The sequence below is a fragment of the Pocillopora damicornis genome, chromosome 4 (genome assembly GCF_964200805.1).
Source record: "Pocillopora damicornis chromosome 4, jaPocDami1.2, whole genome shotgun sequence".
Taxonomy (NCBI): Eukaryota; Metazoa; Cnidaria; class Anthozoa; order Scleractinia; family Pocilloporidae; genus Pocillopora; species Pocillopora damicornis.
Genome location: NC_142673.1, coordinates 15,986,192 through 15,998,612, shown reverse-complemented (window position 1 = coordinate 15,998,612; position 12,421 = coordinate 15,986,192). Strand labels below are relative to the sequence as shown.

Sequence of the window (12,421 nt, the reverse complement as noted above, 5' to 3'; positions counted from 1 at the left end):
CCATTAATCGGTTCCATGAGTCTGCACAAAGTTTTCTGGAATCACCACAGGGTCAAACTTTGCAAATTGCTTGAAAGAGATATGTGGCGTTAAGAAATATAAAATATTAGAAAATTAGCTTTAACTGTTTGGAAATAACTCAATGAAATCTATTCCGTTGTACTAACTTGTGTACAGCCTTTTTTCAAACTTGTTTCTGTCTTCAATGAAACAACCTTTCGCCATAGATTTCTTTCAAGAAAGTTGCTATGTTTGACACATGCTGATCCCAATTCATTCACTGGCCCAGATTAGGTGTTGAGCAACTCTTACTAAATCAAGTCTGAACGTTTGCTAGTTTGTTTTGTCCATAGAACTAAACTGGTTTTTTTTTCTCCTTTCAGAATCTGTTGTTTAGACTAGCTGTAAGGAGTGATTTTTAGCCTGCAATAAATTAGCACAAATAGTTATCTCAACAGTGGAGTAGGAAAATAAAAGTTGTTCAAATCAAAGAATCTGACATGCACTCGTATTATTTTTTTCTAAGTTGATAAACTTCTTGTTTTTCACATCACTTGAGGACAACTTTCAATTTCGTTTCGGCGTACGGTTGAAAAAAGGAAACCCATCCCATTCTCTTAAAAGCGTGTGTCTAAGGCCGGTGATACACTTGGCGATTTACACGCCGATCGTGGCGAATTTAATCACCAGCGAAAATCGCTGATATCAAACAAGCCAGATATTGGTGATTTACAAAGGCTATTAACGAAAATCGCAATCGCTGCATTGGGCACACTTGACGATATTTGCCGATCGCCGCGATCGGCGTATAAATCTCAAAGTGTGTCGCCGGCTTTACAGGCGTGGTTTTTTCATGTGAACGTCTAATACCCCTCCGCGAAATGTGACTGCCATTTTGAATTCTTGATTTACTTCGCGTGAGGCAAGCAAAAACGAGGCGGCGTGTTTGGTGATCGTGTTTCCAGACCGTTCTCTCCGGTCGATACACTGACGATGCTCGACCTCCCCAAACCTGAGTAAAGTTTCGTAAATTGTTGTCTGTGTTATTGACGAGAGGATTTACGATAATATTCGGACGAGACGAAGTGTAGCGTTTAACCCATTGGCTGTTAATGGTTAGCTTACTTCTGACAATATCAAGAATCGGTGAACACTTCCAGAAAACTGATTTTTTTCTTTTTTTGTCATAACATTCCCGTGGGTGAATGCATTTAATGAAAATAGTTAAAGGTTCCATCGACTTATTTTATGGGAGAAGTTAACGGAGATATCATTTTTGTAATCAAATGTAACGTACCAGATACCGTTTTTTGCTATTAAAATAGGACAATTTGAAGAAGTTGCCAAGAAAATAAAGTAAAATAAATGCAAAGTAACACAAATAACTTAAAAAGATAACTAAAACGGTAACAAAAAAAGTAGAAATAAATAGAATTAATTAATTTTGAAAAATCAAATATGCATGGTGTTTAAATATTTTTATTATTTCTTTGAAAATAAAAAGACGCAAGGAAAGGTACATGTAGGTTATTTACATAATCAGAGATTTTTTTTCACCATCAAGGTTATCTTTTCCTGCGAGCTGCCTGAGTTTTGCTTGTACTCAAAACTGAATCTGAGCCAGTAATGCTAGCTGGAAGAGAGAACAAATGTTCTCCAAAGTATTTGGTTGCCAGGTCTCGTTTTGGAAGAGTTTGTTGAATTCCCCTTGATTTGGACAAAGGTCGTTTTGAAGAATGAGACGAACACACTTGATGGACCCTGAAGCCACAAGAATATAAAAATATGATCAACCTTTTGATCCCTATGAGTGACTAACATCTAACTTCTCCTTACAATATCAGCCCTGAATCAGTCATTAAGCTCATGAGAATAAAGGCAACAATCACCAACAAGACAAGCTCTTGACTTTTAAACAAATTCTTCTTGTTAGCACTTTAACAAATGTATGGATAACTGTATGGAGAATATGCATACTGATGTTTCTCTGGGTGTGGATGCTTCAGGTTAGGGGGTTTATTAGTTGCGTCTTGCAGTTCAATTCAGTGAGTTTGAACAGAGTTCACCAGAACATTCATAATAAAAAATATTTTTTTATAGTGAACCCTGAAATTCTTTAAAGTGACTCTTCCTGCATTTTCCAAAACAATTGGAGGACAATGAAGAAGAATAGTCCATCCAAAAATGTACAATTCTGAGTCTATATTCAAACATTTCTTATATGTAGACCCCACAGAAGCTCCTACCAAGGCCAGTTGCTTTTCAGCCAAACCTTGCACTAATTTAATTCTTGCTATGCCACCCCTACATTTTTCCAAAACAGTTCAGGAGTCAATTTTCTTTGAATTTAACTACAGTAATGAAAACAGCTTAACAAATGTAAGATTAATTTGGAGTTGTAACCCTATGAAATAAGAGGAAAGTACTTGAACACGGTGATTGTTTATCTATATGTAAAGCACAACCCCTCTGCTCTTGATATTTAGCCCCCACAATATTCTATAACTATATCTGTACCTTTCCTCAGATCCCTCTGGTGAGACAAATATTTCTGACTCTTGTTTAATGATGTTTCTTTCCACTGATGTTGGCTGTTGTGCCAAATCATACTCAATTTTCTTCTGCTTGGAAATGCAAAACTTACAAGGAGTTTCTCTGTTCACTGTGAGTATGTGAATAGATATTAGTAACTAGTAAAAAAATAAAAAAGCCAAAAATAAGCCTGAAACTGGCATAGAGAAGTTTGTAAGGTTTTGTTTGCAACATATTAAGTTATGTTGTAAGTTGATTTTATCTTAAGTTTGCTTTAACTTTTAATGTATATTGCATGACAAGGTAAAGAAAACAATAGAAGAAAGGTAAAAGGTTATTACTACAGGCACTTTCAGCCTTTGGAACAGTTACAGATATATACTGAAGAGCGTTCTGTTGAGATGGGATTTCCTGCTCTGGCTTCATCACATGCTCTTTGTAAGAGCTGACTCATTCCTTTTTGAGATTTTGAAATATATGACACAATATATGCTGCACAAGCATAAACATCTAGCACAAATTGTATATCCATATTTGCCCTACATGCCTTTAGACAGGCACTGTTATAATTGTTCACTCTTAGTTCATTTGGATTTCTTCTCAAAAATATGGTGGGAGAATTGAGACTTGATTGAATAGCAAGGTAGTAGTTTTGTTCTGTGACATTGAGATTAATCAGCAATTGGTCAAATGTGATGTCTTCACCTTCTTTCATGTCATTTAAATGTTTACTGATGTTTTTCCAAGTATCTTTGTGTTTTCTGACCTCAGTTTCAGATACATCATCACCAAGAGGATGCAAAATGGTTGTTGACTTCATAGGTGGTTGTGGAAAATTGAACCTGCATTCTGCCTTTGACTTCTTACGACAAGTTTGGCAGTGCCTATGCATCTGTTTATTGACAAGAAGCACTAATTCTGGATCATTATCTGGTTTTTTACAAGTTATTATTTTATCAATAAATGTTGTGACATCACTGTCATTATTGCATCTATACACTGGTGCATCTTCAAGCCAAATTAACATGTGGATGTGAGGACAGCCTCGCTGTTGATATTCCACTCTGTAAAACCAGTCTGCTATTTTCCCTAGGGGAGCAGCACTGCTCATTAAAAAATGATAATCAAAATGTCGGGCACAAGTCACTGGATCACTCTGAATTAATCTACACTTTTCTTCCCAGTTCAAATTCTCAAGTTCGATATCTGAATATTCTTTATCATCAACAAGCCTGCCAAGAATTCTAAGAAGATGTATCCACTGTGTTTCAGCTGACGAAAAACTACAAAATAAAGTAGCAGGCCCTAGTTGTCTGATCATTGCAAAGATATCTTTTGTTGCTTTCTTGAAATAAGGAGGGGAGCCACGAAGTGCTCTTAAGAATCTGTAGCCTTCATCAAGATGAGCTAATCTTTCCAAGGTGCCTGGTTGCTTTAACTGACCAGCTGTAAGAAATCTATTATTGCCTTTACATTTTCGTAGTGCTATTTGAGATTTTCCTAGAAGAATCTTTATTTGTAATTTTTTAGTTTTAAAAAATATATTCTCTGTAGACATTGCAGCTCATCTATCTGACCTTCATAATTCTGATTTGTAAATATGACTGTAATGAACATCAACTAGTCTCTGTTCATTTTCTGGCCTCTTTTGACCTAGAAATATTCCTGGATAGGCTAACTCTTCAGAATACTTGTCCCTAAATATACTCAAAGGTACACTTCCTTCCCTAGGGGCAATGTTGTAAATTTGTTGTTATTCATTGTCATCAAGAAAGTCAGTTGCAGTTAACATAGTATCGGTTACTCCTGAAGGTATTTCTGCATCCTCTTCAGTCCAGTCATCATGAAATTCACTGGTTTCTTGGCCTGCAGTCTTTTTGATAGCATTACATGTACCACTTATTTGTTCATTGCAGCTGGCTTGAGAAGCATCTTCACTCTCAGTTTCATTTTGCAAGTATTATGTCACAATTTGCCATCCTGTCTTTACTAAAAGATATTCCTTGTTCCTTATAAAGATTACTGTTAGTAGCCAGCCAGTTTGCTGCTTGTAAGATTTTATACGGTCTTACATTTAAGGACAGTGCAGAATTCTTATACTGTACTCGTCTCTTTAACTGAACTTTTATTGCGCCACTTTCCTCAGGTAACCGTGGTAACACATTAACAGTATTGTTAACATCTGCTGGTATGTTCACAACATTTCCTTTTATTTTCAACTGTTTTCCTCTTGGGGCTTGCATAAGCTTTTGGAAAGCTAATCTAGGTGCTAAATCAAAAAAGTCTGGTTTCACTGGAAAGGTCATTCCATTCATAGCTGCACAAGGTGGTATTTTGTTTTTCTTCAGATTTTTATCACAAGACTGACAAATCCACTCAATGTCATTGACACTTTTTTTACTCAGCAAATATTTTCCTGCATTAGGATTGGAAACTCTCAGCCTTTCAGCCTTAACAACACTGTGTTTATACCACAATTGGTTACAGCAAGAACAAATGTACAGTGGACCTCTAGAAACAGCTACATGGAATTTTTGGATTTCATTAGCAATGGTTAAACTATTGGAAATATTTTTTCTATACTCTTGATGTGTTTGCAATCTCTTTTGCCTACATTTAACAGATGCATTTGCAATTTTTTCTTTATCATACTGACATTGATTTGCCAGTCTCTGTTGTCTACATTTGACAGATTCATTTGCAATTTTTTCTTTCTCATACCGACGTTGGTTTGCCAGTCTCTGTTGTCTACATTTGACAGATTCATTTGCAATTTTTTCTTTCTCATACTGACGTTGGTTTGCCAGTCTCTGTTGTCTACATTTGACAGATTTGTTTGCTTTTCTTTCTTTATCATACTGACGTTGATTTGCCAGTCTCTGTTGTCTGCATTCAACAGATTCATTTGCAATTTTTTCTTTTTGATATAGAGATTGACTAGCCAGTCTTTTTTGTCTAGATTCAACAGATTCACTTGCACGACTCTTTCTCTTATTTTCGCGCTGTTGTGCCAACCTCTTTTGCCTAGATTCTTAACTTTTATTTGCCTTTCTCTTTTTCTCATATTCACGTCGGGCAATCAACCGTTTTTCCCTTATGTCTGTTATTTCACTTGAACACTTTTGCTTTCTGTTAACAAGCTTTTTTGGATTATTTTTGTCACTTGAAGGTGACTCTTCATTCTTCTGGCTGTTTTGAACACTTTTCAAATCAAGTTGACAATCACTGATTAAAACACCTTTGATTTCAAAAGGAACAACCCCTACTTCTGAGCAAGACATTTGCAAATATGACACAATGTTTTTAAGGCCTTCAATGCTCCGCAAAGTACATTTCCCAAATGAATGGGGCATGCCATAAAAATCTTTTGAATGAGAGTCAAAACTCTTAAAGCTTTGTTCAGAATTTTTAAACACTGCAACAGTATTATTTCCAACAGTTAACAAACAACAATGGTAGTTTAGTCCAGAATTTGAAAATACTTCCATCAGTGAATTTTGAAGAGACATGTATTGGCCATTATTTGATGTCATGAACAAACTTCCAGTTAATGACTCACTGTATTGTAATGTATACACTTTGTTGTAAAGTGAAACAGCACATGGAACATCAGTTAACAGCAAATAATCATTTGCTTGCACAGAATATCTTATAGAAACATATAGATTATTTCCAATGGTCAAAATATTATTCAAAGTGGAAGAAGTCCATTCATTGATATGTTCTACTTGATGATATAACAGCAGTAAGTGACATTGCTACACATTGCTTACCAGCATTTTCACCAAAGAGTGCTTCATTTCCTTGACTGTAGTCTGCAGACACTGTTATCATTGGGTCGATGATATCAAATATCGTAGGGCCAGGATTTTCCTCTATATCATTTGCTTGTCTTATAAGCAATAGAATATAAACATTGTAGCACATCATTTGTGTAAACCAAAACATCACTTGATTCAACATTTTGTATTGCATAACAACTTGTTTCAGTGTCGGCAAATAAAATACATTTAAATAAAACGTCATTAGCATTATATTCCAAAACCTATCCTTAAAGCGCGATGAGGCATCCTTTGTTTTCACGAAATTGTCATGAGGTCCGATCCTTGAACGGAATTGTTCAATAGAGATCCCCATATTTACTTGTGTTCTTGAGCGAGCAACAACAACAATCCAATAAACTAGAAACTCAGTTTATTAAAATAAATAACACTCTTGACAGTTCTAGGCAAACAATAGTTTCTTTCAGTTTGTGACACTTTGAGACACTCGTGAGACACTTTGAGACACTTTGAGACACTCTGAGACTCTTTGAAGTGCAACCCGCACAAATATATTCAAGCCGACAAATGTTGGCTTGCGAGGGTACAATGACTCCTTTCAATCTGGCACAACCCGCACCGAAGGTCCAAGCCGATAAATGTTGGCTTGTGAAAGCGTAAAAGCTCCTGTGCAACCTGCACTGAATACAAGCCGCGTGTCAGCGTGTTGGCTTGCGTGAAAAAATCTTCTGTTATAGACACCTGAAGAAATAACGAAATAAACGCCTCAGATTATGAAAGAAAGAACACAAACCAGGTGCACAAACGTAATCGCCTTTCGTGAGAGCTTAATCGTGAAGCTCCCACAACAAAATTGAAAAGTTAAAGCACGCAAAGAACGCGTGAAAATAGAAAATGATTTATCCTTAGCTTGGAAACAAAAATCCCCAGGAAACAAATATGAAATTCCGTACAAGTTCTCCAAAACCCAAAATCTGAGAAGAGAAATGGCCGCCGTACAATACGTATAGGAAATCGTATGAACGCGAGTGCATTTCGTGATTTATGGGCACGAGTGATGTTTTGAAAGTTCTCAAAATTGCACGAGCCGCAGGCGAGTGCAATTTGAGAACTTTCAAAACATCACGAGTGACCATAAATCACGAAATGCACGAGCAGGTTCATACGATTTTTTATTTATTAAATTATCGACAAAATTACTCCAACATTTTATCGAGTTGTTCGTGCTCGTATTCTTCCATTTTTGGGTTTACTTTTCGTCGAGTCGCCCATGTTTGCCAGACATTTAACCAGGTCTGTGTAGCTTTCAACGTGTTTTTGTTTTTCGCATTTTCTTTAAGTTGCTCAACGATGTTTTGGTTTGACAAAGCAAACCGGCTGTCAGCCATTTTTGTTTATAATTTGGTGTTCAAATTTGGCGCTTCCCCGGTGTTTCCATGGCAACTTCTCCGTATTGCACTCTATAACCTCTATTGCACTCTATAACCTATTTATGCATTCATCATTGACCAATCAGAAACGCGATATTTTGTTGAGTATATAATAAACAGTGAAAAAACATCTACTGGAATCCAGTCTTCACGGTTCAGATAGAAACCACGTGACAAGCACTTCTCTCCCGTGGACAAATAAATTAATAAATAAAGAAATAAATTTCGCGGGCCTTGACAAAGAGTGGGAAATCCCACACAAAAACGTTTCTTTTTATATTCGTTATTTCAGTACCGTTGCAGTACATGCAAACAATGCTTTTACCACTGGTCGAGGTAAACGGATATAAATAACATGCATTTTTCCTAGATGAGGTAATATAGAAAACGCCCTGAATAGGGACGTTTGTAAAGCGGTCTTTATGATGAATGCCCCCGAGGCTTACGGAAGAACAGGTAGAAAAGGAAATTCTCATCATGAAATATCCGCTCTTTGTTACCATCGTTTTCATAGGAATATTTCAGTCTCAAGAAGGTTAGTAAACTCCTTACTCTTTTAGCTTGCTTGCAGTATTTTAAGTAACTAAATTACCAAAACTGCAGACGGCAAGGTGCTAAGAAAATTCATTGTCAAAATTTTGTTTCTTCAAGTTCGAAACTAAAACGCGATGAAACACATATTTCGATTGACCTGATCCAAAACAGTGGATAGCATCTTTGGAATACTCAATTTATCTGATTCTCTTTAGTTCGAATCATGTAGAAGAAGGAGCGAAAACCGAATGACATTCATCTGCACTGGAAAAGGATATCGCGATAAACTATATATCTTCCTGACTTTTCCATAATGTTTATCGTGGTTGTTAGTGACCATCAATTTCTAATTTGTAATTTGAGTAAAGAAAAGGAATCGGCAAGGGGCTTGAATCCTAACTCAGTGAACTACTTTTCTTTGTCGTAAGTTTATTACTAATATTTTAAACATTTTCTTTATCTTCTTTGTCGTTTTAGTTTTTGGCTACGGCGGTGGAAGCAAGCCTAAGCCAAAGCCACCAACACCAGGTAAAACTACTTCTTGTTGTTTATTTCTCCGTAATGTGAAACTGGATTTAGAAAAAAAATCGTCTTCAAGGTTTGAAGGTTTCATGATCAGTTTAAAAACTTCAATCACAAGTATACTTCTATAACAGACTCTAGAAAATCTATCAGTTTCTGCATACAATGAAAGGTAAAGTCTTGACGCACTTCGAGGTTTTTCTATCCGGTTTCAGTCTATTATTTTCTATCCGGTTTCGGTCTATCCAGTTTTTATATCCGGTTTCAGTCTATCCGGTTTTTCAATCCGGTTTCAGTCTACTGACATTCCATCACAAATGCAACACGCCATTCAATGTTGCCGTGTGTCTGTTCTGTAATAGATGAAGTTTTGTAACAGATGACGTCAAAATGTGGTAAGAACAAAAAAACTGAGGCACAGAGGTTGAGTAGACTTGTTGGAATAAACTAAACCAAGAACTACAGCAACTCAAGCGAGAGGCGTAGACTCTTCTCATTTTTCAAAAGAGACACTTGAAGACTCGTCAGATATGTATCCAAATACGTACCCCTCTATCGCATATCATGTTACGCTTTGACATTTCAAATCATCTCTAATTAGTCATCACTTTGTTGACTATGGTTAATATGCGTCAAATTGATCACATGTTTTGGTGACTTCCAGGTGGTAGCAAATGTTTTGCGCAGATTTGCTCCAGTAATCCTTCCAATCGAATAAGAGGAACAGATCGGCATGGCAGTGGTGCTTTTGGAGCACCGAGGGGGTAAGGCGAACGTATGGTAAGATGCGACAAATCCTAAAATAATTTATATTATACACGGTTTGGGTATTTCTACATTTGAGGGGGCCGATCAACTAAAATACTGGGTCAGCAGCATACAGAAATTATCTGTTTCAGTGAGAGATACAACTGGATTAGCGTCAATCATATTTTGAACAATTCTGCATTGAAATGTCATCTAACATATTTAGTAAAATTTTAAACGAAAGAGCGACTCATACAGTAATTGAAATAATCACTTTAAGAATCCCTAGGCGATCTCTGAGCTTTTGCTGTGTTAATATTATGCCACATAATTATTTAATAGATAGACCTTTATGAACACGTTCGTTATCTTGTCCAAGAATGTTGTAATTTCTGTCGCTATCAGTGAAAAGGCAACAGGAGAGATCTTATGATAGATGCACTAAAGGCTTTTTTTGTGAACCATAATGTCAGCATTTTGGAGCTGACAGATTGAACTCACAAAAAGATGCAAACTATTGTCTCGTTATGTTTCATATGTAGGAGTCGTACCCATAAAGGCGTTGATATCGTGTGTGCTGTGGGATCTCGTGTGTACGCTCCATTTCCCGCGAGTGTTGTCCGTGGACTTACTGTGTATAGTGCATCGAAACATCGCGGCAAGCCATACAATACTGGCCTTGAACTTAGGGGAACTGGAGCCTGGGCAGGTAATGAGCCAAAAGAAATAAAACGTAAAAGCACGAAGAAAATTGAAATAACCTTCAGCTATTCCCCCTCATTTCAAGAGAGTTGAGTTTTTATCTATTTTGGGATCCCCTACAAAACGTTATGATTCAGGCACAGACACTGCCGAATTTGGAAGTGATTTGCGTGGAAGATTAATCGGACGGGTCACTTAGTTGTGACCAACAATTTTTATGGCCTGGATATTCTCTGTGGTTCATTTGGTAGAGCAGCCGATCAACCGAACCTATTGATGGTTCGCTTCCTCACGGGAGCTCCCACATTTTCCTTTGTCCAACTCTTGGGAACAATAAGTCACACTTTTCTATATTCAAAAGATTTACACACCAGAATAAAAATACTCTCTCTCTTTGCTACTTTGTTTTTTTTAGGTTATAAGGTGAAAATGTTTTATGTGAGGAAGACAATCAGCAATGGAAGAATCGTGGCTTCAGGGGATTCCATTGGCACCATGACTGACAGGGCATCTGTGGACCCTGGGATGACAAACCATGTTCATGTGGAGCTCTACAAGGATGGGGCGATAGTGGATCCCACTTCTTTTGTTAACTGTTAGGGTAAGGACGGATCGTTTTTGTTTTGCTTTTATTTACGGATGAATAAGATAAGGGGCAAACCAATGATTTGCAGTTAAAGTGAACAAAAAAACAAACAAACCGTGAAAGATTCTTGAAACCAATGAACAAGTGATGAGGAGATGGAGGAAAAGCGAAATAACCAAAGAAAATAGGAAGGACCGAACGATGAATGGGCGAAAGACCGTACAAAAGAGCGAGTAAGGGAGACGCAGTGAAGCATCTTGGTGAAAGTTGTGCATTACTCATTGTTTTCCTAAAACCAAAAACTCAGTTTCACCATATGCATCATACTTTAAATGAATGAGTTGCCATTAATCGGATCCATGAGTCTGCACAAAGTTTTCTGGGATCACCACAGGGTCAAACTTGGCAAATTGCTTGAAAGAGATATGTGGCGTTAAGAAATATAAAATATTAGAAAATCAGCTTTAACTGTTTGGAAATAACTCAATGAAATCTATTCCGTTGTAATAACTTGTGTACAGCCTTTTTTCAAACTTGTTTCTGTCTTCACTGAAACGACCTTTCGCCATAGATTTCTTTCAAGAAAGTTGCTATGTTTGACACATGCTGATCCCAATTCATTCACTGGCCCAGATTAGGTGTTGAGCAACTCTTACTAAATCAAGTCTGAACGTTTGCTAGTTTGTTTTGTCCATAGAACTAAACTGGCTTTTTTTCTCCTTTCAGAATCTGTTGTCAGGCTAGCTTTAAGGAGTGATTTTTATCCTGCAATAAATTAGCACAAATAGTTATTTCAACAGTGGAGTAGGAAAATAAAAGTTGTTCAAATCAAAGAATCTGACATGCACTCGTATTATTTTTTTCTAAGTTGATAAACTTCTTGTAAATCACATCACTTGAGGACAACTTTCAATTTCGTTTCGGCGCATGGTTGACAAAAAGGAAACCCATCCCATTCTCCTAAAAGCGTGTGTCTAAAGCCGGTGATACACTTGGCGATTTACACGCCGATCGTGGCGAATTTAATCACCAGCGAAAATCGCTGATATCAAACAAGCCAGATATTGGTGATTTACAACGGCTATTGACGAAAATCGCAATCGCTGCATTGGGCACACTTGACGATTTTTGCCGATCGCCGCGATCGGCGTATAAATCTCAAAGTGTGTCGCCGGCTTTACAGGCGTGGTTTTTTCATGTGAACGTCTAATACCCCTCCGCGAAATGTGACTGCCATTTTGAATTCTTGATTTACTTCGCGTGAGGCAAGCAAAAACGAGGCGGCGTGTTTGGTGATCGTGTTTCCAGACCGTTCTCTCCGGTCGATACATTGACGATGCTCGACCTCCCCAAACCTGAGTAAAGTTTCGTAAATTGTTGTCTGTGTTATTGACGAGAGGATTTACGATAATATTCGGACGAGACGAAGTGTAGCGTTTAATCCATTGGCTGTTAATGGTTAGCTTACTTCTGACAATATCAGGAATCGGTGAATACTTCCAAAAAATTGATTTTTTTTCTTTTTTTGTCATATCATTCCCGTGGGTGAATGCATTTAATAAAAATAGTTAAAGGTTCCATCGACT

General features: G+C 37.2%; 2 protein-coding genes and 1 pseudogene across 2 annotated transcripts in view; 1 reads left to right on the top strand and 2 right to left on the bottom strand.

The window, feature by feature from the left end:
* The window catches only part of LOC113686655 (myeloid protein 1), a 19,990-nt gene extending 8,322 nt beyond the window's left edge, over positions 1–11,668 (top strand). The window contains exons 6-11 of the mRNA XM_089204211.1: positions 8,175–8,279; positions 8,756–8,806; positions 9,465–9,564; positions 10,090–10,256; positions 10,665–10,850; positions 11,562–11,668. Coding sequence (XP_089060337.1) covers positions 8,175–8,279; positions 8,756–8,806; positions 9,465–9,564; positions 10,090–10,256; positions 10,665–10,849 — 608 coding nt within the window. The 3' untranslated portion in view covers position 10,850; positions 11,562–11,668. The remainder of the gene's footprint in view (positions 1–8,174; positions 8,280–8,755; positions 8,807–9,464; positions 9,565–10,089; positions 10,257–10,664; positions 10,851–11,561) is intronic.
* Positions 1,464–7,318, bottom strand: LOC149047004 (uncharacterized). Its single transcript, XM_089203293.1, has 3 exons — positions 6,306–7,318; positions 2,518–2,662; positions 1,464–1,761 (listed from the first exon to the last, which is right to left on the bottom strand). Exons 1-3 carry the CDS (start codon positions 6,667–6,669, stop codon positions 1,566–1,568), a joined length of 705 nt encoding a protein of 234 aa, XP_089059419.1. The 5' UTR covers positions 6,670–7,318; the 3' UTR covers positions 1,464–1,565.
* LOC149047005 (uncharacterized) lies at positions 2,741–6,204 on the bottom strand (annotated as a pseudogene).
* Positions 11,669–12,421: the final 753 nt, after the last annotated feature.

Excerpts from the sequence above, each read along its gene's own strand:
- LOC149047004 (XM_089203293.1), bottom strand. The coding sequence starts at position 6,669 with ATGGGGATCTCTATTGAACAATTCCGTTCAAGGATCGGACCTCATGAC. Across the intron at positions 2,663-6,305 it reads ACTCTTTGGTGAAAATGCTG|TGAACAGAGAAACTCCTTGT; the intron begins GTAAGCAATGTG and ends ACATACTCACAG. Across the intron at positions 1,762-2,517 it reads CCAGAGGGATCTGAGGAAAG|GGTCCATCAAGTGTGTTCGT; the intron begins GTACAGATATAG and ends TTGTGGCTTCAG.